Consider the following 24,745-nt stretch of genomic DNA (forward strand, 5'->3'; position numbering starts at 1 on the left):
CCAGACTCTTGTCTTTTTGAGGTGGATACTATCATGTCCGTCACATAAGTCAATGAGCCGACATGCATTCAAAATCGTTGGTTAGTCATGTCCCATAAGTCTCTAAATGGAGTCAGACTTTTAATTTAAAGCATAGTCTTGAATCTCTTTAGCAAACCACAGCAAAACCTCTCAATCTAGTCTTTCAAAGTAATCTTCTGAAACGAAGACACTGGCAAACAAGTATCCCAAAACCTCTGGCAGTAGTCATCGAATGCATCTTTCTCAGTCATTTTCACGTGATGCCAAGTCGTGATGACATCTCTTGCATATTCATCTAATATCCAAGTTGACGTAAAACAAATAGAATTTTAACCACGTCGCATGTGTTTCTCTGCGTAACAACAAAGTAGATCACCATGCCTGCACCGTTCCTTTTAAGTAAGATGCCGCCTTTCGCTCTTTGGAATGTTCAGAGAACCGCTCTCCGGAGAGGGCGACCTCAAATTGTTGTACAAACTCGAGGGCTCGATGGGTGTCCTGAAAGCCTCAAAAACGTCTAAAACCTAACGGCCTGACTCCCTTCCTTGAACTCCTTGGTTTTCTTTTTGATCTAGTCATTGTCAAAAGAGGACGAGCTCTCCTCCTTTGAACGGCTAGATGGCCTTCCATACCTTCTTCTAGACTTTGTTTCAAAAATCTACTTCAAAAGAATCTTGTGTTGGTGCTTAGAAATTGAAGAACCTTCTTAGTACCCTTGAATATTTCAAATGGCGCCTTCCCCGTGTGTTGTTGTACGCAAACTCCACCAAGCGCAAAAACTTTTCCCATTAAGTCTTTTGATCCGAAAAATAAGACTTCAACAAATTCAAAACCATTGAATTGGCTATCTCAAGTTGCCAATCTGTATTCCGGTGGAACGAGGACGAGAACTGCAACCGCGTGCCAATGTTCTCCCAGATTGTCCTCCAAAATAAACTAATCAACCAGGGATGCCTATCCAAGCAATGGACTAAGGCATGCCATATATTCAAAAAATCACTAAATCACTGAAACAAACGGTTTCGCCAAATGATCGGGCTTAATTGTCTTCTATACCGTAAAGAAGGTAGTCTGCTTATTGAATTTGTTGATGACTGTCCAAAAACCATCATGCCTTCTTTGAGTCTTGGGGAGATGAAGATGAAATCCATAGCAATGCTTTCCCGGGGGCGGGTGGGAATGGGTAAAGGCTGTAAGAGTCCGTGTGCCTTATGCTTGTCAAAACTTTACCTTTTAGCATACTAAACAACTGCAAACAAAGTCATCCACATCCTTTTTAAGCCTCGACCAATAGAAGTAACGCTCTACACCTTTCAAGGTGTTATCTACGTCGCGGTGACCTGTAAAAGGTGGACAATGGCACTCTGTCAAAACCTTTTCCCTCAAGAGCTGTGTAACACACCATCGTTTTCCGCATCAAAAAGCCATCCCGTATGGAATAGCCTGAAACAGTGAAACTGTCTCCCCATCATGTATCCTAGTAAAAAAATATCAACAAAGTCAGGATCCGTGGCGTACTGATCAATCATATCCTCAAAGCTTCTATGATGAATTGCAAAAATAACAAATACAAGGGGGTTCCGAGACAAAGCATCTTGGCTTTGTAAAAATTCTTCTTGTTCGCATAGAAGTTTCCATCATCAAAATCTGAGCTGTCTGTACACGAGTCCTCAGTACAACTGTCAGGCTCTGGGCAAGATTTAGCCTTCTTTGCCTTTTTCTTGCCCTTTCTTTCTTGCTTCGCTTTTTACCTTTTCTGTCTTCTTCGCTCGAATCTGAAGAGCTAGAAGAACTGTGAGAAGAAGAAGAAGAAGCAGAACTGGGTACTCCTTCAAATCGAACACGCTTCTTCTGTTTCTTTGTCTTGTCAAAAGTCGAGTAACGACCCAAATATCCCGAGAAGACAGTGCTTTTCTTCTGCTTTTTGGCTTTCTTTTGAACGTCAAAAAGCTGAGCAATCCGTGCATCAACCACCTCTTGTAATTCCTTCTTTGAATACTGTTTGTGACCAGAAGGTTTCTTAAGAGCGGGTTTTAGGGGTGGTGTAGTGGTTTTCTGCCACTGTGCATGCACTTCTTGGAAAGAAGTCTTGCTCATATATTTTACCAATTTCGGATCCTTCGCAAAACTGAGCATCATCTTTGTTGCATCGCCAATCAATTGACGACGCTTTATCTCTCTTTGCTCCGCCTGAGTAGGCTGAGGCAGGCCATACTCTCTGTCTGAATCTTCGTTGTGATCCTTGCCTGCATCTCCAGATGCAGAGGGAGTCGACTGATCCTTGCGTGAAGCCATAGGTGCCGCGGTGACTTTCTCGAAGATAAAAGCAAGAAAGTCCGAGAGTTTAAGGAAGGTGGCCACTCGATCAAGTTTGATACTTTTTCAGGATACTCAGATGCTTCGAAGGCTTTGTCTTTCATACAGCAATTTGACATTGCTTTAGCGGGAGGACGCTATTCAGAGCACTCCAAGATTCGCAGAGCTACCTCTTACCTTAAGGGGAATGCTCGTACTTGGTGGTCCACACTTCTTTTAAACAAGACTGCGCCAGTTAAATGGCTGAAATTCAAAAATCTTTTTATTTCTTCTTGGTTGACGCAAGAATATGAACGAGATATACGAGCTCCTTGGAACCATCTTCGGATGACCAAGAAAGATACAATCAATGCTTATTGTGAAAGATTCTGGAGCTCTTTTCTACCCGCCTCTTCATTCAAGAAGATCACGTTCAGAGAGCAGATTGAGCGGTTTACCTTTGTCGCATTTATAATCAACTTTCCTCAAGGTCCGAGCCTCAAGAAGCATCTTCTTTAATTTCTTAATAGCTTGTGTGTGAACTTCTTCCCAAACAAACCTCTTACCTTTTCGTAGCAATTGATACAGCACCTCTGCAACATGGGCAAAGTGCCATTTCACTCTGGCAGTCTGACTTACCCCACACATGAGAACATGACACAGCGAGCCGAACAAACTTCTGGGAATGAAAGTAGAAAGAAAAAGAGCAACCCAGAGAAAAAGGACGCACGACCCAAGCTTACTCCTCAGGAGCGAGCTCGATTCATCAAAGAGGGGAAGTGCTTTGGATACGGGGAACAGGGACACATCTACACGAAGTGCCCTAAAAAGGCACAGAAAGGACAGAATGATAAGGACGACGACAGGCCTGAGAGTTCGAGAGCAGCTGAGGAACGTGGACGAAAAGGCAAGATGAAAACAAGACTAGTTTCAGATTGTGTGGGTACCGATCCCGACACCATGGATGAGAGTACAGAACTTTGTCGAGCTTGGGGCAAAGTGATGTTGGGTTAAAGGCCTAAATAACAACTTTTTGTACATTTTTATACTTTGTCCAGGTTCATATTGAACCTCGACACATTTTTTAAAGGTCACTTATAATAAAAGTGGGAAAACCCAAAACTCACTTATTGAGTTTTCCCCAAAAACGTGAGCTCTATCTCTCTCCCTCTTCTTCTGCTAGCGCTTCCTCTCTTGCTGGCTTTCGCCACCCCTCTCAGCACACACTGCACTTCCTCGCGTGCTCTTTCACTTGTGCACACCGCCGTGCGCTCAACAACTGGTATCAGAGCCAGATTAGGGTTTCAGAAGCTTTGCCCAGGTGATTGGACAGCAGGCAAAAGGCTTCTCTCGCGTCAAATTTCCACTTTCATCGTGAAGCCCTTTGCTTCCGGTGTCACCTAGGGTGATTAGGGTTCCCAAAACAGCCTAAAACAGGCTGAAATTAGGTCAAAACAAGTAAAAACCAGAAAATTACAAGTCAAAACAGCAAAACGTAGGTGTTCTAAATCGATTCCCGTGAATGCCCCTTGCTTTTCCCACTCAAAATAGGTCCATTTGATGCAAATTGATGCACCAAAACACTAAATTTGCAGAAAATTCAGAATTGGACTGTTTTTATGTACACAAATTGAGGTTTATGTACGCCTTTTGTGGGTTTATGCAAGTACGCATTGGGGATACTTGTTAATTGCTGAAATTTTCAGCACATTGTATGCAACGTGCGGTACATTGTGATCACTGGAAATTTTCAGATTTTTAGTAGACACTTTCTGCTGCATTTTTATCCGTGCAAATGGCCTCTACTTCCTCGTCGTCTGATGCCAAGAGCTTGATGGAAATCAAGCGATTTGACGGTACAGGTTTCGACCTATGGCAGGACAGGATGCAGGGGATTTTGTTCCTCAAGGATTGTGAGGACGCCCTTTTGGCTGTAAAGCCTGAGGATATGCCGGATGAGGATTGGGCCAAGCTCAACAAGAGGGCAAAGGCCTATATCAAAATGGCTGTGACCGATGACATTCTGGTGGACATAAAGGGCTTGGACACTGCACATGCAATTTGGCATAAGTTGAAGGCCACTTATGAGAATGCCACCCCTGTGAATCAGGTGCATTTGATGCGCAAACTGGTGAACATGATGCTTGACGAAGCCAAGTCGGCTTCTGAGCACTTAAGTGCTTTCACCAGTGTTATGAGTCAGCTACAGGATATTGGGCTTCAACCTTTTGATGACAAGTTGAAAGCCATATTTATTTTGATGACTTTGTCAGACTCTTGGGAAACGCTTGTGGTTTCTTTGAGTAATAGCCCCAACCTCACATATGATGGAGTGCGAGGCTCCATCTTAAATGAGGAAATTAGACGCAAGTCTAGTGGTGGGGAAGGTGGCAGTTCTGCTTACAATGCGAGAGACAGAAGTCAGAAGCAAAATACAGGTACCAAGACTCAAAACAGGAGCAAAAGCAAGTCTAGGGATAAGGATGTGACTTGTTATCAGTGTGGCAGAAAAGGCCATAAGAAGCCAGATTGCAGGTATTTCAAGAAAGAGCAGGAAAGAAAGAAGGAATCATAGGAGAAGAAGAAGACAGATGATAAGAAAGGGGAAAAATCAGCAGGTACCTCCTCCAAGGATTCGAAGACTATCAATGTATCCTCTAGTGTGGTTATCACAGAGTTATCCGACAGTGAGGAGATCTTGGTTGCAGCTTCATGCCCCTCAGATTTTGTTGTAGCAAATGCAGAAGACATACTTATCTCACGTAGAGATGTCATTGATGCATTGCTAAGTGCAAATGATGGCCTTACACAGTCTTGGATAGTAGATTCGGGTGCCTCATTTCATGTGACTCCATCTGTGGAGTGTTTTGCTTCTTATCATGCAAGCAAGTATGGCAAGGTTTACCTTGGGAATAACCATGCTTGTGACATTGAAGGAATGGGCACTATGCGCTTGGCATTAAACAATGGCCAAGAGTTTATGCTTAAAGATGTAAGGTATGTACCAGGCATCAAGAAGAGTCTATTGTCTGTTGGCCAGATGGATGCACAGGGTTATACAATCATTTTTGTTGGGGGTTCATGGAAGTTGCTTAAGGGATCAATGCTCATTTTTAAGGGATGCAAGAGTGGTACATTGTACTATTTACATGGCAAAGCTTTGCCTGGTAAGTTTCTTGCAGTGGCCGAAGTTGCTTCTCATTTGGAGTTGTGGCACAAAAGACTTGGCCATATGAGCCAGAAGGGACTTGATGTGCTCTCCTCTTTGAAGAGGATTGATGTAAAGGGCACCAAGTTAGATTTTTGTAATGATTGTTTGTATGGTAAACAAAAGAAGTCTTCTTATTATTCTGGTGTCTCGCGCAAAGCTAATGCTCTTGATTTAATTCACTCCCATGTATGTTCAATGCCTGTTAAGTCTTTTGGTGGTGCATCATACTTTGTTACATTCATTGATGATTGCACTAGGAAAGGCTGGGCATATTTGTTAAAGAATAAAAGTGAGACATTTAATGCATTTAAGAGGTTTCATGCTGTTGTGAGCACGCAAAAGGGTAGTAAGCTTAAATGTCTGAGATCTGACAATGGGGGGGAGTACACGTCTGCTGAATTTCAGCGTTATTGCGAAGAATATGGGATTAAAAGGGAGTTGACAGCCCCTTATAATCCATCTTCTAATGGTGTGGCTTAGAGGTATAACCGTACTTTACGTGAGAGAGTGCGTTGCATGTTGTCCACGGCTAATCTCCCTCATGGGTTTTGGGGAGAGGCTTTGAAAACTGGAGTTCATGTATGCAATCGCTCTCCTAACAGTACGCTGAAAAATGACATTCCAGAGGAGGTTTGGTCTGGCAAACCTGCCTCTTATGATCATTTGAGAGTGTTTGGCTACGAGGCTTTTGTCCATGTTCGTAATGACTTGAGAACAAAGCTAGATGCCAAGTCCATCCAAGGACTCTTCCTAGGTTATGGGGAAGAGGGTGAAATGGGCTACAGGATATGGTTGCCTCAGTTTAAGAGGGTAGTACGCAGCCGAGATGTAGTGTTCAATGAGGTTAAATTGCTGAAAAATGCTACATCTTCTGAAATTGACAAGAAATCGGTCAAATTTCAGCCTCTCTTGCCACCTATTGATGCTGAAAAAGAGCCTCAGGATGCATTACCGCAAGCTGAAATTGATAATCAGCCGGTTAACCTTGAGCCAAAAGAGGTAGGACATGATTTAGATGCTCCAAATGAGGATGGACCGCCACCTGTCATGGCTGAAAATGATTTTCAGCATCATGAGCATGTTGAAAATGAGTTGCCTCCTAATGTAGAACCTGTGCCTGCGAATGTAGATCATTGGGTACGCAGGTCTACTCGTGTCAGAAGGTTGATACAACGCTTTGAGCCCTCTTTGCATCATGTTATGTTGACAGATGAGGGAGAGCCTCTTACGTATAAAGAGGCAAAGACATGTGAGTCAAGCAGTAAGTGGGAGCTTGCAATGCAAGAGGAAATGAAATCCTTCTATGCAAATGATACTTGGGATCTTGTGCCATTGCCTAAAGGGAGAAAGGCTCTTCCTGTAACTAAGTCAGACTTTGTAAATAATTAATTTATTTACGAGAAAAGAATTATCTAATTAGTTGTGTGCACACCAGAATAGACCTAGCAGTTCTAAGGCCTCAGGTGAGCCTAAATGCGGGCTGGAACACCTCAGAGGGACCTTAGCAGAAATTACCCTGAAGCCCTAGTGATTGGGAAATCGGGTCTTCAGAAAGGGGTAAGCAGTAGCCTCAGATTTTAGGCTCAGAAAAATACGCGCGTCAGTACAAGCACATGAATGAGATGGGGTCCTTAGAACAGCGACCCTAAGGCTAATAAAGCTAAAAAAGCCTTAGGGTAAGTTTCGTTAAATTTAACGGTCCGTGCCCGGGCGGACGGCCGGACAAGTGTGAACAGGTAAAGGCGGTGCAGTGCCGGTGCGGCATTGCGCCGACAGACCTTTGGTGTTCTCATAAAAGAATCATTGGTAGCAGTTGTTAGTTAGTTGCACATTTTTAATTAATGAGCTAGAAGTTTTTAAAGTCAAAAGTTGAATGGTTTTTAAGTTTTTAAAGTAAGTGTGCCAAGTGGCACACTTACCAATGCAAACTAACTCTCTCTCACTCTCACTCTCACCCTCTCTCTCTTCCTAGCGCCCGCTCTCCCTGATGGCTATTTAGGAGCCCCCCCTCCCCCATTTTCAGGGCTGGCAGTGCACCTACCCCCCCTAATGTGAGCGTGCTCTACGCGGTGGAGCCCTCCATTGAAGCTTGAGAGCAGCCCCTTGCGACATATGTGGTAGCCTTGTGCTCCCATTGTCAAGAACAAGGGATCTCACAGTCATAGACACCTTCTGGTGAAGTTTCATCGCGAGAAGCTGCCGTAGACGCTCTCTTAGCAGAGTGCGGCTGCTGTAATTCTCTGTTTTCAGCCCCTAATCACCTCGATTAGGGCTGTTTTCAGCAAATCAGCCATAGAAATCCTCTTCTCTCTCCTTATCCTAAGTCTACATCAAGTTTGGCGCGATTCCATCGCGAAGAAGACCTCTGTTTCGGCGTAGGGGTGCGCACAGGTAAGAATTTCAGGTTATGTGCAGAAAATTACAGCAAGCATGTGCGTGTGCATTTTGTTTGTTTCTCTTTTGTGTTCTATGCATGAAGGAATGAGCATGAAGGCAACACATAACGGAAGATGGACTCTCTTCTGTGAGAGCTTCCGATGAGCTGTTTCGGAAGATAGACTCTCTTTTCGAGAGCTTCCAACCAGTCTCGCAGAAGAGGGAAAATCCCCTAAGCAGTAAGAAAGTGGAAACACTTTCTCAGTCAGTAGTCAGAACAGAACAGAAGAAAGAATAGAGGACGGGCGTATGCCCCGTTCCTGTGCTTGTAAAGATTCTCCCTTAGTAATAAAGATATTCTCTTTATGGGGGGGGACCAGCCCATCTTCTGGTCCCCAATGAAGTGTCAAGTTTTCTCGCTCCCTCTAATTCTCTTGAGTATTTGAAGTGCAATTAAACGTCAGTTTACGCTTCCGTATTTTTGTGTCAGTGGTATCAGAGCAAGGTCCTCTCTCTCTTCCTGAAGGGATTGACGACTCTTGGCAGACTACAGAAATGGGAGGACGCGAGATAGAGTTCTCTCTCCTTCAACAGCAGGTGGAAGAGTGCAGAAAGCTCTCTCCCATCCAGAAGTCCAAAAGATTCTCCATACTCTTGAAAAAGGGAAGGAGAAAATGCCGATGGGGTCGGGAGAAATTCCGCAGAACCCAAAGGCGCCACAACCAAGAAAAGATCCTTTGATTGGAACTTCCCGCATGCACGAGAAGCAGAAGAAATCTCCAGAACGTCATGTGCGGTTTAATCCAAAAGTTCAAGAGCAGGATCCCCCTGATTCCCCTCAGTTCTCTTTCATGAAGGATCTGGAAGACATAGTTTCTCCGGAAGACATGTTTCTCGACGATCCGTCGCAGCAAGAAGTACATTCAAGGGAAAGGACTCCTGTCCCCAAGGAGTCTAAGCATCGAAAGAAGGAGCACCATAAGAAGAAGCACCACAGGCAGAGAACATTCAAGTCGGGAGATAAAGATGTGAAATTCGACACCTACAATGGACGGCGTGATAATGACAAAGCTTTGGCTTTCATCCGCCAATTTGAAGTTGCATTTGCTGAAGGGAATTTTAAAGAAAGATCCAAGCTTCGCCATGTTAGTTTGTACCTGAAAGGCACCGCAAGCAATTGGTGGTTAACCCTTATCCTGGAAGAACGCAAACCTCAAGATTGAACCGCTTTCAAGGAGGAGTTCTACGCACAGTTCCTTCCTCCAGACTATGAGGAAGAGGTAAAGAAAGAATGGGATCGACTTTCACAGTCAGAGAACGAAACCGTTCCACGCTATGTGGATAGGTTTTGGGACGTTCTCTTGAAAGTCACTCCATTCAAGAAGATTGACGACTCGGAGAAGATGCGCAAGTTTGAAGCAGGTTTGCATGAAGCCTTGCAAAAGGCTATGAAGCTTTACCCTCGAGGTAACTTGCAGATACTTATGGAATCAACCCGCATAGCTGATGGAATACATGACAAGGGTACTCCCAGGAAGATGGAGCAAAGCACTTACCATGCTAAGCAGAAGGCTCTCCATGAGCAGCCTACCTCTTCTACTACTTCTCAAAAGAAGAAAAGAACCGCCTCCGAAGCAGAAGCAAAGCCAAATCAGCCCAAGAAAGGGAGATATCTCTCTCCTGTTGAGTTGCGAACATACATTAGTGAAGGAAGATGCTTCAAGTGCGGACAAGTTGGTCATATGAAGGGTGACTGTCCAACCAAACCTCCACAACCACCCTCTTCCAATGCAGTCCCAGATGTACAGGGAAATACAACCAAGGATGGAAAAGAAAGAGCTCTTCTCAAAGCATGGGGTAGTATCAACAACCAGCGGGCTCTTATTTTGTTTGACCCTGGTAGCACAGACAACTTCATCTCTACCAAGCTAGCTGACGACCTGAACTTGCAGCCCAATCGTTTCGGAGTCTCTATTCAAGCGCAATCTGCTTTCAAAGGGCAAAACTCAAACTCTACTCCAATCATAGGGAAGTTGAATCTAAAGGTCGACGACTACAAGGATCAAGAGTCTTTCTTACTAGCTTCACTTGAAGGATGCGATGTTATCTTGGGAATGCCTTGGCACTACAAGATGCATCCCATTCTTGACTATGTTCAGAAAACCTTATCTTTTGCTCATAAAGGAAAGGAGTATCTTGTACTTGCAGATGCAGGTGACTAGCGTATTCCTATCGCCAACCACATTGCCATCAAGAAAGAAATGAAAAAGTGTGTTTCAGCGTACTTGATTTTTGCAAGAGAGAGAGATGTGTCTGTTTCACAACTTTCTTCCTCTTTAGAGCAAAAAAGACTTAAGTTAATAGAAAGATATAAAGATTGTTTTGCAGATGAACTTCCAAATGAACTCCCACCTTCGCGACCTGAGGATCATACCATTGATTTGATCCCAGGAAGTTCTCCTCCAAATCAGCCCCCTTATCGAGTTAGTCTAATGCAGCAAGAGGAAATTCTCAAGCAGGTTAACGAACTTTTGGAGAAGGGCTTAATAAGGCCTAGTACTTCTCCATATTGTTCACCTATCTTGCTAGTACAGAAAAAGGATGGCACATTCCGCATGTGCATAGACTATAGATCTCTAAACAAGATCACAATCAAGAATCGATTTCCAATCCCTCGGATTGACGACATTCTTGATAAGTTACAAGGAGCCAGTGTCTTTAGTCGTATAGACTTGAAGAGCGGTTATCATCAAATCCGCATAGCTCCTCAGGATGTGCATAAGACTTCATTTAGAACAACCTTCGGGTTGTATGAATTCTTAGTGATGCCTTTTGGACTCACTAATGCACCAGCTACATTCAACAGAATGATGGATAGAATCTTCCACTCATACAGAAGCTTTACAGGCGTTTTCTTTGATGACGTCTTAATCTTCTCAGAGACGGAAGACGAACGCTATAAGCATCTCGCCGTAGTGTTTGAAGAATTACGCAAACACAAATTATTTGTGAATGCTAAGAAGAGTGAGTTCTTTCTAAAAGAAATCCACTATTTGGGCCATATAGTATCTCACAACCAGGTGAGAATGGACCCTGATAAGATTCAAGCAGTTGTAGAATGGCCTACGCCAACTACAGTACATGATGTACGAAGTTTCCTTGGCCTCTGTTCTTATTATCAGCGTTTCATTCGAGCTTTTGCCGCGATAGCAGGTCCCCTCCATGACCTGACAAAGAAGCGGATTCCATTCCATTGGGGGTTTGGACAAAAACAAGCTTTCGAAAAGCTTAAGTATCTACTCAGTCACGGACATGTTCTCACCGTCCCTGATCTTCGCAAACCTTTCGAGGTATACTGCGATGCATCTGGAGATTGTGTAGGAGCAGTTCTGAACCAAGAGGGTCACGCGATAGCCTATGAAAGTCGGCGCCTTAAAGATGCAGAGTTGCATGCCTCCATATACGAAAAAGAGCTACTGGCAGTAATTCATGCTCTTTCCATTTGGAAACACTATCTATTAGGAGCTGATTTTATTATCAAGACAGATCATCAAAGTCTTCGCTACTTTCTCACACAGAGAAAGTTATCAGAAAAGCAGATGAGATGGGCCAACTTTCTTTCAATGTTTCATTTTCAGATTTTACACACTTCTGGAACAAAGAATGCAGTTGCAGATGCTCTCTCCAGGCGTCCAAAGATCAATGCACTCACAACAATTTATCATGAGGAACTAGAATCTCTCAGCGAGATGTATCCTCAAGATCCAGACTTCGCCACAATTTGGGCAGATCTTCAAGCTGGTCACTCAAAGCCACCTTATTCTATCAGGGATAATACACTCTATCGTCAACAAGCAATATGCATAGCTCAGCCCTTACGACAAAAGGTGATGGATGAAGCACATAATTCTCCTTATGCCGGGCATCGGGGAATTGCTTCCACCACTAGTGCCCTCGAAAGGTATTTCTTTGGGCCAACACTCCGTGCGGACATTGAAAAACATATACGTGAGTGTTTAGTATGCCAAAAAGTGAAATATGACAGACATAAAGTTTATGGCAAGCTTCAGCCGCTCCCTGTGCCTAACACGCCATGGGAAAGTATTGCCATGGATTTTATTACGGATCTTCCTAGATCCAAGAATGGAAATGATGCAATCTGGACTATAGTAGACAGGTTCAGTAAGCAAGCACATTTCCTTCCAGTAAAGAAGACGATCAAAGCTGATCACATGGCTAGAATATTTCTAGCTCAGATTTTTAAACACCATGGATTGCCAAAGACTATTGTGAGCGACAGAGATCCCCGCATGACTAGTCTATTTTGGCAGGCATTGTTTGAAAACTTGGGAACTAAGCTTGATTTTTCATCAGCTTATCATCCTCAAACAGATGGTCAAAGCGAAATCGCTAATGCCACTGTTTTAGATCTCCTCAAGTGCTATGTTTCGGAACGACAATCCGAATGGGAACAGTACTTACCAATAGTTGAGTTTGCGTATAATAATACCATACATTCCTCAACTGGTAAAGCCCCTTTCGAAATTATTTATGGGAAGCCACTCTTACTTCCTATTATGGTGACCAAAGAAAACATCTTCGCCGCAGATGAATTTGTGCGCAATATTGATATTGCCCATCAACAAGTAAAGCAAGCGATTCTTCAAACTCAAGAGCAACAGAAGAGAAAGGCAGACAAGCACAGAAGGAATCTCAATCTTGAAAAAGGACAATATGCCCTGCTTCGGTTTGAGAAAGCTAGATTGAAAAAGTGGATTGGCAAAGGGAAAGTTGTCAAACTTTCCCATAGATTCTACGGCCCTTTCAAAATTACAGATAAAGTCAATGATGTGACTTTCAGATTGGATTTGCCTTCTAACTCGCGCATCCACAATGCTTTTCATGTCAGTCTCCTCCGACCATATGTTGGACCTCCTCCAGTGACGCCCGTACAAGAAGATCCTCCAGAAGTCGAAGAGACTGAGGAAATCCTTCAACCTGAACAGATAATACACCACTCGGAGAGACAACTCAAGTCGGGGAGTCTACATCGAAAGTATTTAGTCAAGTTCAAGAATTACACTCCTTTAGATGCAAAGTGGATGACTGAGTCCAATCTCAAGGACTACCCTGACATCTTGCACAGTTATGTTGACGCTCTACAGTTGAGGTCAACTGTTTAGAACCAAGAGGGATGTAACTAAGTCAGACTTTGTAAATAATTAATTTATTTACGAGAAAAGAATTATCTAATTAGTTGTGTGCACACCAGAATAGACCTAGCAGTTCTAAGGCCTCAGGTGAGCCTAAATGTGGGCTGGAACACCTCAGAGGGACCTTAGCAGAAATTACCCTGAAGCCCTAATGATTGGGAAATCGGGTCTTCAGAAAGGGGTAAGCAGTAGCCTCAGATTTTAGGCTCAGAAAAATACGCGCGTCAGTACAAGCACATGAATGAGATGGGGTCCTTAGAACAGTGACCCTAAGGCTAATAAAGCTAAAAAAGCCTTAGGATAAGTCTCGTTAAATTTAACGGTCCGTACCCGGGCGGGCGGCCGGACAAGTGTGAACAGGTAAAGGCGGTGCAGTGTCGGTGCGGCATTGCGCCGACAGACCTTTGGTGTTTTCATAAAAGAATCATTGGTAGCAGTTGTTAGTTAGTTGCACATTTTTAATTAATGAGCTAGAAGTTTTTAAAGTCAAAAGTTGAATGGTTTTTAAGTTTTTAAAGTAAGTGTGCCAAGTGGCACACTTACCAATGCAAACTAACTCTCTCTCACTCTCACTCTCACCCTCTCTCTCTTCCTAGCGCCCCCTCTCCCTGATGGCTATTTAGGAGCCCCCCCTCCCCCATTTTCAGGGCTGGCAGTGCACCTACCCCCCTAATGTGAGCGTGCTCTACGCGGTGGAGCCCTCCATTGAAGCTTGAGAGCAGCCCCTTGCGACATATGTGGTAGCCTTGTGCTCCCATTGTCAAGAACAAGGGATCTCACAGTCATAGACACCTTCTGGTGAAGTTTCATCGCGAGAAGCTGCCGTAGACGCTCTCTTAGCAGAGTGCGGCTGCTGTAATTCTCTGTTTTCAGCCCCTAATCACCTCGATTAGGGCTGTTTTCAGCAAATCAGCCATAGAAATCCTCTTCTCTCTCCTTATCCTAAGTCTACATCAAGTTTGGCGCGATTCCATCGCGAAGAAGACCTCTGTTTCGGCGTAGGGGTGCGCACAGGTAAGAATTTCAGGTTATGTGCAGAAAATTACAGCAAGCATGTGCGTGTGCATTTTGCTTGTTTCTCTTTTGTGTTCTATGCATGAAGGAATGAGCATGAAGGCAACACATAACGGAAGATGGACTCTCTTCTGTGAGAGCTTCCAATGAGCTGTTTCGGAAGATAGACTCTCTTTTCGAGAGCTTCCAACCAGTCTCGCAGAAGAGGGAAAATCCCCTAAGCAGTAAGAAATTGGAAACACTTTCTCAGTCAGTAGTCAGAACAGAACAGAAGAAAGAATAGAGGACGGGCGTATGCCCCGTTCCTGTGCTTGTAAAGATTCTCCCTTAGTAATAAAGATATTCTCTTTATGGGGGGGGACCAGCCCATCTTCTGGTCCCCAATGAAGTGTCAAGTTTTCTCGCCCCCTCTAATTCTCTTGAGTATTTGAAGTGCAATTAAACGTCAGTTTACGCTTCCGTATTTTTGTGACACTTCCTAACAAATGGGTATACAAGATTAAGATTGTGGATGAAAAACCAAAGTACAAGGCAAGATTGGTTGCAAAAGGATATGCACAGAAAGAAGGAATTGATTTTCAAGAAATCTTTTCTCCCGTTGTAAAGCTTACAACTTTACGTGTCCTTTTTGCTCTTGTTGCGGTGCTTGATTTGGAACTGAATCAAATGGATGTAAAGAAGGCGTTTTTGCACGGTGACATTGAAGAGGACATATACATGAAACAACCTGAAGGTTTTGTAGTTCCTACACGTGAGGAACTTGTATGCAAACTGAAAAGAGCTTTGTATGGTTTGAGACAATCATCACGGCAATGGTATAAGAAGTTTGACACTTTTATGCTGTCTCAAGGCTTTAAACGCAACCATGCAGATCATTGTTTGTATACGAAAAGGGATGAAGATGGTAGTCCCATCATACTTGTTCTCTAGGTTGATGACATGCTGCTTGCCGGAAAACATAAGACTAGTCTTGATGCTCTGAAACGTAAGCTAAATTCAACATTTGCTATGAAGGTTTTGAGTGATGCAGAGCATATTTTTGGGCATGCGTATTAAAAGAGATAGAAAGCTGAAATTGTTGTTTTTATCTCAAGAAAGGTACATTGCAAAAGTACTTAATAGGTTTAATATGGCTGATGCTAAGCCTCTTGGAGTACCTTTACCTCCATACACTAAGCTTAGCAAAGCAGATTGCCCAAAGGATGAGGTAACATTGAAAGCAATGAAGGGAATCCCTTATGCATCAGCTTATGGTTCTCTTATGTATGCTATGGTTGCCACTCATCCCGACATTGCTTATGCAGTGGGCATAGTTGACACGTACGGTCACGTACGACGGGTACACGTACGAAGACGTGTGGTACTAATCGAACTAAAAAAAATTAGACGTACGGTGACGTAACGTACGATGCAAAAAAAAATCATGCGTCTTACACATGATAGATCATATGAGTCATGACATCGACCTTAGTACTTAGTACCAGGGCTAGAAACAAACATTTTTCCTAACCGATCAAAATAAGGGAAAACTTGAGTTTTCAGGTCAAAATTTGAAGCTTTTGCCGGTAATTACACTAAAACTTGTGTAAATTTGCCGGTTTTCTTAGAGGCAAGCTCAAAATCTAACCGGGATTTTATAATTTCAACCGATTAAAATACACTACACTCCGGCTTTTTTCTAACACTGCTTAGTACTAAATACTTGTAACTTAAGTCTTACAAGTTAGAACATGAAAGATCTGTCCATGGACATTGGAAACGGCAATGTCCGAAGAAAGAAGAATCATGATCTCCAAAGTGGTGGCGGCCATAGTAGATCCGCTACCCAAGCCTCGTCGCACATAGGTCATGGTGGTTTGAGCCAATGCAGCCATTGGGCTTTTGTTCAAATGCAGTCGAGATGCAAAACATTCCCACACCAAAAATCGCCCCGCAAAAACAAAAAAAAAAAAAAAATAAATAAATAAAATAAAATAAAAAACGGACGACTTATGTACGGAACGTACGAGTCGTACGGTACGGTACGATACGTACGGAACGTCCCGTACGTCGAACGTGGACAACCCTGGTAGTGGGAGTTGTTAGTCGATACACGTCAAATCCTGGCAAAGCGCATTGGGAAGTTGTCAAATGCATTCTGAGATATTTGAAAGGTACACAATCAAAGTGTATCTGTTATGGCAAAAGTGACTTATAGTTGCAGGGATATTGTGATGCAGACATGGCAGGTGACATGGATACCAGGAAATCTACTAGTGGATATGTATTTGCCATTGTTGGTGGTGCAGTCTCTTGGTGTTCTAGGTTACAGAAAATTGTGGCATTGAGTACTACAGAGGCTGAATATATTTCAGCCACAGAGGCTTCAAAAGAGGCCATTTGGTTGGGCAGACTTGCAAAAGAACTTGGCATGCCTACTCATACACCCGTGTTGGGTTGTGATAGCCAGAGTGCTGTCTATTTAGCCAAAAATGCCATGTTTCATGCACGTACCAAACACATAGATGTGCGGTACCACTTCATACGACAGGTATTGGAGGATGGTCTAGTCAGCTTGACTAAGATCCATACACAGGATAACCTTGCAGATGTTCTCACCAAGAGTCTTACTAAGGCTCAACATGAGCATTGCACACAACTGGTGGGAGTTGGTTAACTTAAAGGCGTCATTTATGCCTTTAAGTGGGAGGTTGTTGGGTTAAAGGCCTAAATAACCCCTTTCTGTACATTTTTATACTTTGAACCTGGACACATTTTTTAAAGGTCGCTTATAATAAAAGTGGGAAAACCCAAAACTCACTTATTGAGTTTTCCCCAAAAACATGAGCTCTCTCTCTCTCCCTCTTCTTCTGCTAGCGCTTCCTCTCCTGCTGGCTTTCGCCACCCCTCTCTGCACACACACATTGCACTTCCTCGCGTGCTCTTTCACTTGCACATACCGCCGCGCGCTCAACAAGTGAAAGATCAAGAGGCCCTGATTTTCTTTGATGGAGGAGCCAAGGCCAACTTCATTTCACCGGAATTGGCGGCGCGGCTCGAGATTACTCCCGATCGGATGGGACCACTTGCAGAGGCAGTTCTAGCGGCACCCGACAAGGACATCTACCCATTACACCTGTCATTGGCAAACTTCGGTTGCATTGTCAGGGGTATTTGGGGCATGAGAACTTCTTCATAATGCCTTTGGAGGGTTGTGATGTTCTCTTAGGGATTCCCTGGTACCATAAGAACAACGCCGTGGTCGATAATCGGGCGAGAAAAGCGACTTTGACTACAGAAAAGGGCAAAACAATTGTACTTGATATTAAACTAAAGGGCGAGTCTGTCCCTATTGTATCAGCTTCGGCCATTTCAAAATTAATGAAATCCAGTCTGTTTGTTTACTCGATCTTTATGAAAGAATTGAGCGATAAGGATAGGACAAATATGTCTAAACTTGATAAAGAACGCCAAGATTTTCTCCACTCTCACGCCGATTGCTTCTCAGAGGACCTACCAGGAGAGTTACCCCCTGCTCATCCCGAAGATTATACCATTGATCTGATACCTGGAAGCACACCACCGAACCGACCACCTTACCGTGTGAGCCGAGCACAAAATGAAGAGATTATGAACTAAGTGAAAGACCTCTTGGAAAAGGGTCTTGTCCAACCTAGTACTTCACCGTACTACTCTCCAGTGTTGTTGGTTTTGAAGAAAGACGGATCTTGGAGGATGTGCATCGATTATAGAGCTCTCAACAAAATCACCATCAAGAACAGATTTCCGATTCCTAGGATCGATGATATACTCGACAGGTTACAGGGATCCTCGTGCTTTAGCAGGATTGACTTGAAGAGTGGATATCATCAGATCCGAATCGCGCCGGGAGACGTTTACAAGGCAGCCTTTCGGACGACTTTTGGGTTATTTGAGTTTTTGGTGATGCCTTTTGGCTTAACCAATGCTCCTTCGACATTTAACCGGATGATGGATAGGATTTTTCGAGAGTACGGGCTATTTGTTGACATTTTCTTTGACGACATCATTATTTTCTCCAAGAATGAGGCAGAACACAGAGATCATCTGCTTCAAGTCTTTCAGGCATTACGAGATCACAAGTTAGTGATTAATGCAAAGAAAAGTGAATTTTTCCTACCAGAAACACACTTTTTGACACATTGTCTCAGCAGCAGCTGGAGTGCAAATCGACCCGGCCAAGATAGAGACTATCCGTGATTGGCCCGATTTGAAGAATGTCCATGAAGTTAGAAGCTTCTTGGGACTGTGTTCGTACTAAAGGCGGTCCATACGGAAGTTTGCAGAGGTCGCTTCCCCTTTGCATATCTTGACACAGAAAGGAGTCCCTTTCTCGTGGGGATCCACAGAGGTGACTGCCTTTCGGACCTTGAAAGAGAAATTGACTACGGGACCAGTTTTGACTTTGCCGGACTTGCAAAAGTCATTTGAAATATATTGTGATGCTTGTGGTCGTAGTCTGGGTGCGGTCTTGATGCAAGAAGGCCATGTCATTGCTTACGAGAGCCGATTGTTCTCTAGGCCGGAGATGACAGCACAGATATATGAGAAAGAGCTTTTGGCGGTTATCCATGCTCTTACTCAGTGGCGGAATTACCTACTCAAGCGGATTTTACCGTCTTTACAGACCATCAGAGTTTGAGTTACTTCTTGTCACAGAAGCAGCTTTTGGAAAAGCAGATGCGGTGGGCGAACATCTTGTCACAGTTTCACTTCCAGATTGTCCATGTTCAGGGATAGAAGAATGTGGTGGCAGATGCTTTGTCTCAGAAGCCGTTGGTTCTGGCTATTTCCGCGATACATCATAGGAGCTTCGAGGATATGGTCGATCAGTATGCCACAGATACAGATTTTGCAGATATTTTCACACGGATACAGGATGGGGAGATAGTAGCTGGATACTCCCTTCGGGAAGGCTACTTGATGAAAAAGACTATGTTGTTCGTTACACAGCCGTTGAGGGAAAAGGTTATGACTGAATGCCACTGTCCACCTTTTACGGGTCACCGCGGCATTGCTACCACCATGAAGGGGGTAGAGAGATATTTCTTTTGGCAGAGACTCAAAAAGGATGTGGAAGAGTTTGTGCGCAGTTGCTTAGTATGCCAGAAGGTCAAGTTTGACAGGCATAAGGCACAGGGATTGTTACAGCCTTTACCCATACCCACCCGCCCCTGGGAAAGTATTGCGATGGATTTCATTTTTGATCTCAAGAGAACACAGAGTGGTCACGATGGTATCCGGACTTTTATTGACAGATTTAGCAAACAGGCTCATTTCATTCCAGTGAAGAAAACAGTCAAGCCGGATAACTTAGCGAGACTGTTTGTGGCCCACATTTTCAGATTACAGGACATGCCTGAGACGATTGTCTCCGACAGAGACCCCAGATTTACGAGTTTGTTTTGGAAGGCAATTTGGGAGAACATTGGCACGCGGTTGCAGTTCTCGTCATCGTTCCACCCGCACACTGATAGGCAATCTGAGATTGCAAATTCAATGGTTCTAGATTTATTGAATTCTTATATCTCTGATCAGAAGACTCAACGGGAAAAGTACTTACCTTTGGTGGAATTTGCCTACAATAACACGATACACTCTTCGACGGGGAAGGCGCCATTTGAGATTGTTGAAGGTGCTGCAAAGGTTCCACCCTTCCTAAGCACGAAAGATAAAATCTTTGAAGCGGATGAATATATGCGAGATTTGGATACGGCTTTTGCCAAGGTTCGTGAGACTTTGCAGAAGTCTCAAGAACGACGGAAAAAGGTAGCGGATCGCCATCGTCGCGACATGAAATTGAAGGAGGATGATTGGGTGCTCTTACGTCTTGAGAAGGCACGCCTACGAAAGAAAAAGGGAAAGGAGAGGCTTTTTCCAAAGCTTAATATGCGATACTACGGACCTTTCCAAATCAACGAAAAGATAAAAGATGTCTCCTTCCAATTGAAACTGCCAGATACTTGGAGGATTCACAATACATTCCATGTGAGTCTCTTGAAACCTTTTAAGGGTGATGTGCCTGATGATGGGGAGCCTGATGAGCAACCCGAAGTGGAAGAAAACGAGGAGATCCTTGTTCCTGAACAAATTTTGGCACATAAGGATACGAAGACTAAAGGTAAAGTCCGAAGGCGGTTCTTAATTAAGTTCAAGAACTATCCTGCATTGGATGCGAAGTGGATGGAGGAGAAGGAACTAGCAGATACTCCTCAGATTGTGAAACTTTACCTCGATGCTTTTGGTTTAGCATAGTCTACTCCAAATGGAACCCAGAATTCAGCTTGGCCGAAGATATGGTGCAGTGGGATGCACAAGAGGGGAGTCGCTCCGCTCCTTTGTCAACAGATGCCTTGATTTAGATACTAGAGTCATTGATGTCTCTTTCAACTTCAGGGATACTGAAAGCTGACAATATTCTGCTGTATGACTTTATGAAATGGAATTCCTAATTATGATACTAATCTGTTCTTGACTTCTCTTAAGTGCAGGAACTGATAGACGAAATGACTGCAGCATTTTGGTTTGATTGATCTCGAATAGACATGGTTGCAATAGGGGTTAGTCAATCAGACATCGATGAGGTCCCGATTGGACCCAGATGTGATTGCTAGCTACATTGCCGATAAATCATGCTCTAAGATCCGAATGAATGTTGAATGTCATGTGATGTCCTGTGATGTCTAGTGATGTCCTGTGATGTCGTGTAATGTGACTGTCGATTTTGGTACATGTGCTAGATGTGTGTTCCTAGTACGTAGGTACTAACAGTCAGTGTCTGCTAAGACGGTTTATTGCTTTTGTCGTTTTACAGACGTAATCACGATCGATTACAATGCTTTCAAGAGGGGGGTATGTCACAAAGTGATGACGTGGCTACAGACAACAAAAACCCTAATTTTTGCCAAAAAAAACCCTAATTTCCTACAAACCCTAGTTCCTGGAAAACCTAACCCTAGGGCAACAAGAGAGAATTCCGGAAAATGCGCTGGCCTGCTGACGTGGCAGTACGCCAGTCCCGAAAATTGCGCTGGCTGTTTTTGCCTCTACGCTGGGCACAGAGAGAGAGAGAGAGAGAGAGAGAGAGAGAGAGAGAGAGAGAGAGAGAGAGAGAGAGAGAGAGAGAGAGAGTTGATTGCTTTTATTTTTACTCTCATTGAGGGAGAGAAAAATTGCTTTTGCTTTCAAGCTTTTGGGGCTTTGCTTTTGGGCATCCCTTGTAACTTTAAATAAGTGGTTTGGGCATTCACTTCTCAAAGCATCTGGACGCAGAGTCTAAGAGTGAATCCCGACCCACTCTCTTGTACTTTGAACTAATTAACACAAAAAGAAATACCGAAAGGGGCGCGAGTCTTTGGGGCCAATATCTCTAGGCACGGAACTCTGCCGGGCCAGTGTAAATCTATTGTGATCTGTGAATTGTTTGAAGTGGTTATTTGGTGCTATCCCGATTGATTCTTGACTTGGAGTGTCCAAGTTTGTTACATGATCCTATTTATCTATTTTATCATTTTAGGTATTTTTAACCTTATTTGACATGAGAATTAAGTCAGGAAATTCAGTTGAGGGGTATATAAGACCCGCAACCTCCATTAATATAATCATCTAATTCATTGCCGAGTGTGTTGGTTCAGAGAATCTGTCTCTCTCATGCTTTCTCTATCCATCTCAACACTGCTGCATTGTCTACTCTGACATGTCATGATGCACAAAGTGCAAGACACCTTGGTATACACAAAAATATGGCCTTGGTGCATAATATTTCTATTGGTTTAGCAAATTATTGAGAGCTACGTGCGGTAGAGTGTGCAATACCACCTCGATAAGGTTGTACATTAAAAATGTGCTAAACAGGCCATGATGTCATTTGGCTCAATCGTCTGACTAAAGCGGCAAAATTCATATCTACTCTGACAGCCATGAGTTAGCTCAGTTCTTCATAAACATTGTTATAAATTCTAGGGTGACTAAGGTACTCGTAGAATATCGTGACACAAAGTACAATGTAGCCCCAATAGAAGAAAATGGAAGTTATAGGTTCATGTTAGTGATTCACACGAAAAATAGCCGACAGCTCTATCATGCAAACAGTGATTGAATCCTAAAACATCCTCACTAACAGCATCGGTGCTAAATAGTGGCAAAGACCTAAGTATCAATCTATGCTCATAATACATAGTTTGAAGCATACACATGTTTGAGGTTGCAAATATTTGCAAATTATTGGTATTTTTTTAGAATGTTATTCTCTCTCCCTCCCTCTTTCCGACAATGATAGAAAGAAGATGGAGAGAAAGAGAGACAATGAGAGAGAGAGAGAGAGAGAGAGAGAGATTGTGAAGCTAAACTCCACACAGCTTTCGCATTACAAAATTAATTGAGAATATAATACAAACTTTATAGCTCATCCGTCCCCTCAATCACAAGCACCATGTCATCAATTTCTTCGACATCTGAACATTCCGGATCAATAACTTTCGGGTTCCATTCCATTTCATCATCAAAGTTGAGCTCATTTGCAATTGCTTCGTGTGTTTGAAAGTGTTCAAACACACGAAGCAATTGCAAAGTGTAAAAGCCCAAGCATTCTTGTCTTTGTGTAAAGTGTCAAAAAGCCTTAAAACTTCAAAATTTTGGACTCTATGAAATCTAGTGTTAAATGTTCAATGTTAAGTTGTAACTTGTAAGTTGCAACGTTGTTTAAACATTTAAGGCTTTTTTGACAGCATATTTACCTACAAAATTGGCTAAAATTAAGAGTCACATATGTTTCACGCAACTCCTTGAAATATACTTATAACATACATCCATACCTGTATGAGTATGTGTATGCTTCTCGGATGTCTCAAACTATGACTACGACAAGATACCACGCACACGAGCGTATAACAACACAAAGGTCTACTACAAACAAAGATCCTCTCATGAATCCAAAGGTGTAGCAAAATGGTAGTTGATAGGGCAAATGTAACACTTAGTATAGAAAGACATTACAAAATGTCAATTGATCAAACTTCTATAGGTGGAATCCACATGTCAACTGATACCTTTTTACATATGTCTAGATGAATCCAAGAAACTGGCCCAAATGACCCTAAAAGCGGAAGTGCAGATTCTAGACTCGTCATATAACATCCATCCACAAGACAATAAAAACATCAGCTCCACCATACATAGTATTGAGTAAATATACGACATCCCCACTAACATTGCCAATGCCCAATAGTGGGTGTAAATGCTCCCACACAACACACACACACACACACACACACACAAGCATACATATATATAGAAAGATCTGCAACATGCATGCAATAGTATTTTCACAAGCCACAGCAGAGCAAATAACAATTTCCAAAAAGATTCTACATAATTGCGATCACAAAACAAAAGAACCAGAAACTCACAAGTACTTACACGGCAACTCTATCAGGTGCAAACTCGCCAGTAGATGCTTTGTACTCAAATCGACAGAAATAATCATCGACTTCTACATTTTCCAGCTTGGTGTAGGTCTTGAAAGTATGCACAGTACATTTTCCTTCAATAGTATCTGCGCTTTGTGTATCGATATGATCTGATAAGAATAACTCCTTTGAGCCATGAAATTGCCTTCGTCCCCCTTTAGACTCCTCAGGTCTGTAGTACCAACGTACATCCACTTTCACATGGTTGCGACTATCTGCCCATAATTTTTCTACCTTGCCTACATAAGGGAGTGTGTCCGACTCATTGTTCCGCATCAGAACTGCATCCCCCACTGTAAATAGGTGAAAGTCAGCTCAAATCTCTTCTTTTGAGCTGAGATGGACAATGTACTCTAGCACGATAGCTGAATTGAGCGTAGAGAAACAATATACTCAACCAAGAGAGCAAAACAAGCCATATTGTAGCTTTTCTTATGGGCTTAGTGCTTCAGCAATTTTACGTGGCATGTTATGTTCCTCAGACACACACACACACACACACACACAGAGCATAATTTGGGTAGCATAAACAGCATATGGACGCACAGAAAATTTCAACGCACCTTGAACAACCTTGTTCGTGCCATTGATGGTATACGAATCCACGAGCTTTTTGTGAGCTTTAGGTCTGCCCATAACCAAAAACAGAGGATGCCGATCTCACAGAGTGTAATGGAGAATGGAGAAAGAGCTAAATGATGCAAAGCGAGAAGGACTTCATAAACGAGCTCGCCATGGCAGCTGCTGTAGAAATGGCCTGTTAAGATTTCACACTCGACGAACGGACTTAAGTTCAATTCTTCCGAAAACCCCTAAACGTTAAACCTGGTATCGTAGCAAATTCTGCACTAGCTCATATATTCATAGGAGAGTAAACACCTTAGCCGCATGTCGTTGTCTTGATGGGAAACATGTTAATATGACTAGCTCGCGTGCCCTGCCTACTGACACTCATACGATCGACACTTTCTGTCTTTGGCCCCTTTAAACTACTCCCGATACATTTAACCCCTTTTGCGCAGAGAGAGAGAGAGAGAGAGAGAGAGAGAGAGAGAGAGAGAGATTACATAAAAGCACGACTAAAGAGTCATATTTCAAAAGAAAAAATAGTTTACATTATTGCCAAAAAG

At 43.1% G+C, this 24,745-nt stretch overlaps 1 protein-coding gene across 5 annotated transcripts in view; it reads right to left on the reverse strand.

Annotated features, from left to right (window-relative positions):
• LOC147451177 (chromatin remodeling protein EBS-like) overlaps positions 1-24,453 on the reverse strand; it is a 119,278-nt gene extending 94,825 nt beyond the window's left edge. For 3 of the 5 annotated variants that reach the window (XM_086520133.1, XM_086520134.1, XM_086520135.1), the window contains exons 1-2: positions 24,179-24,443; positions 23,566-23,908 (exon numbers count right to left, since the gene is read on the reverse strand). In XM_086520133.1, the coding sequence (XP_086376259.1) occupies positions 23,566-23,908; positions 24,179-24,251 (416 nt within the window). In that variant the 5' untranslated portion in view covers positions 24,252-24,443. Of the gene's footprint in view, positions 1-23,565; positions 23,909-24,178 lie in introns of all 5 variants that reach the window. The other 2 variants (XM_086520136.1, XM_086520137.1) reach the window with 2 other exon arrangements.
• Positions 24,454-24,745: the final 292 nt, after the last annotated feature.

The sequence above is a fragment of the Adiantum capillus-veneris genome, chromosome 9 (assembly GCF_014529385.1).
Source record: "Adiantum capillus-veneris isolate H3 chromosome 9, ASM1452938v2, whole genome shotgun sequence".
NCBI classification, from domain to species: Eukaryota; Viridiplantae; Streptophyta; class Polypodiopsida; order Polypodiales; family Pteridaceae; genus Adiantum; species Adiantum capillus-veneris.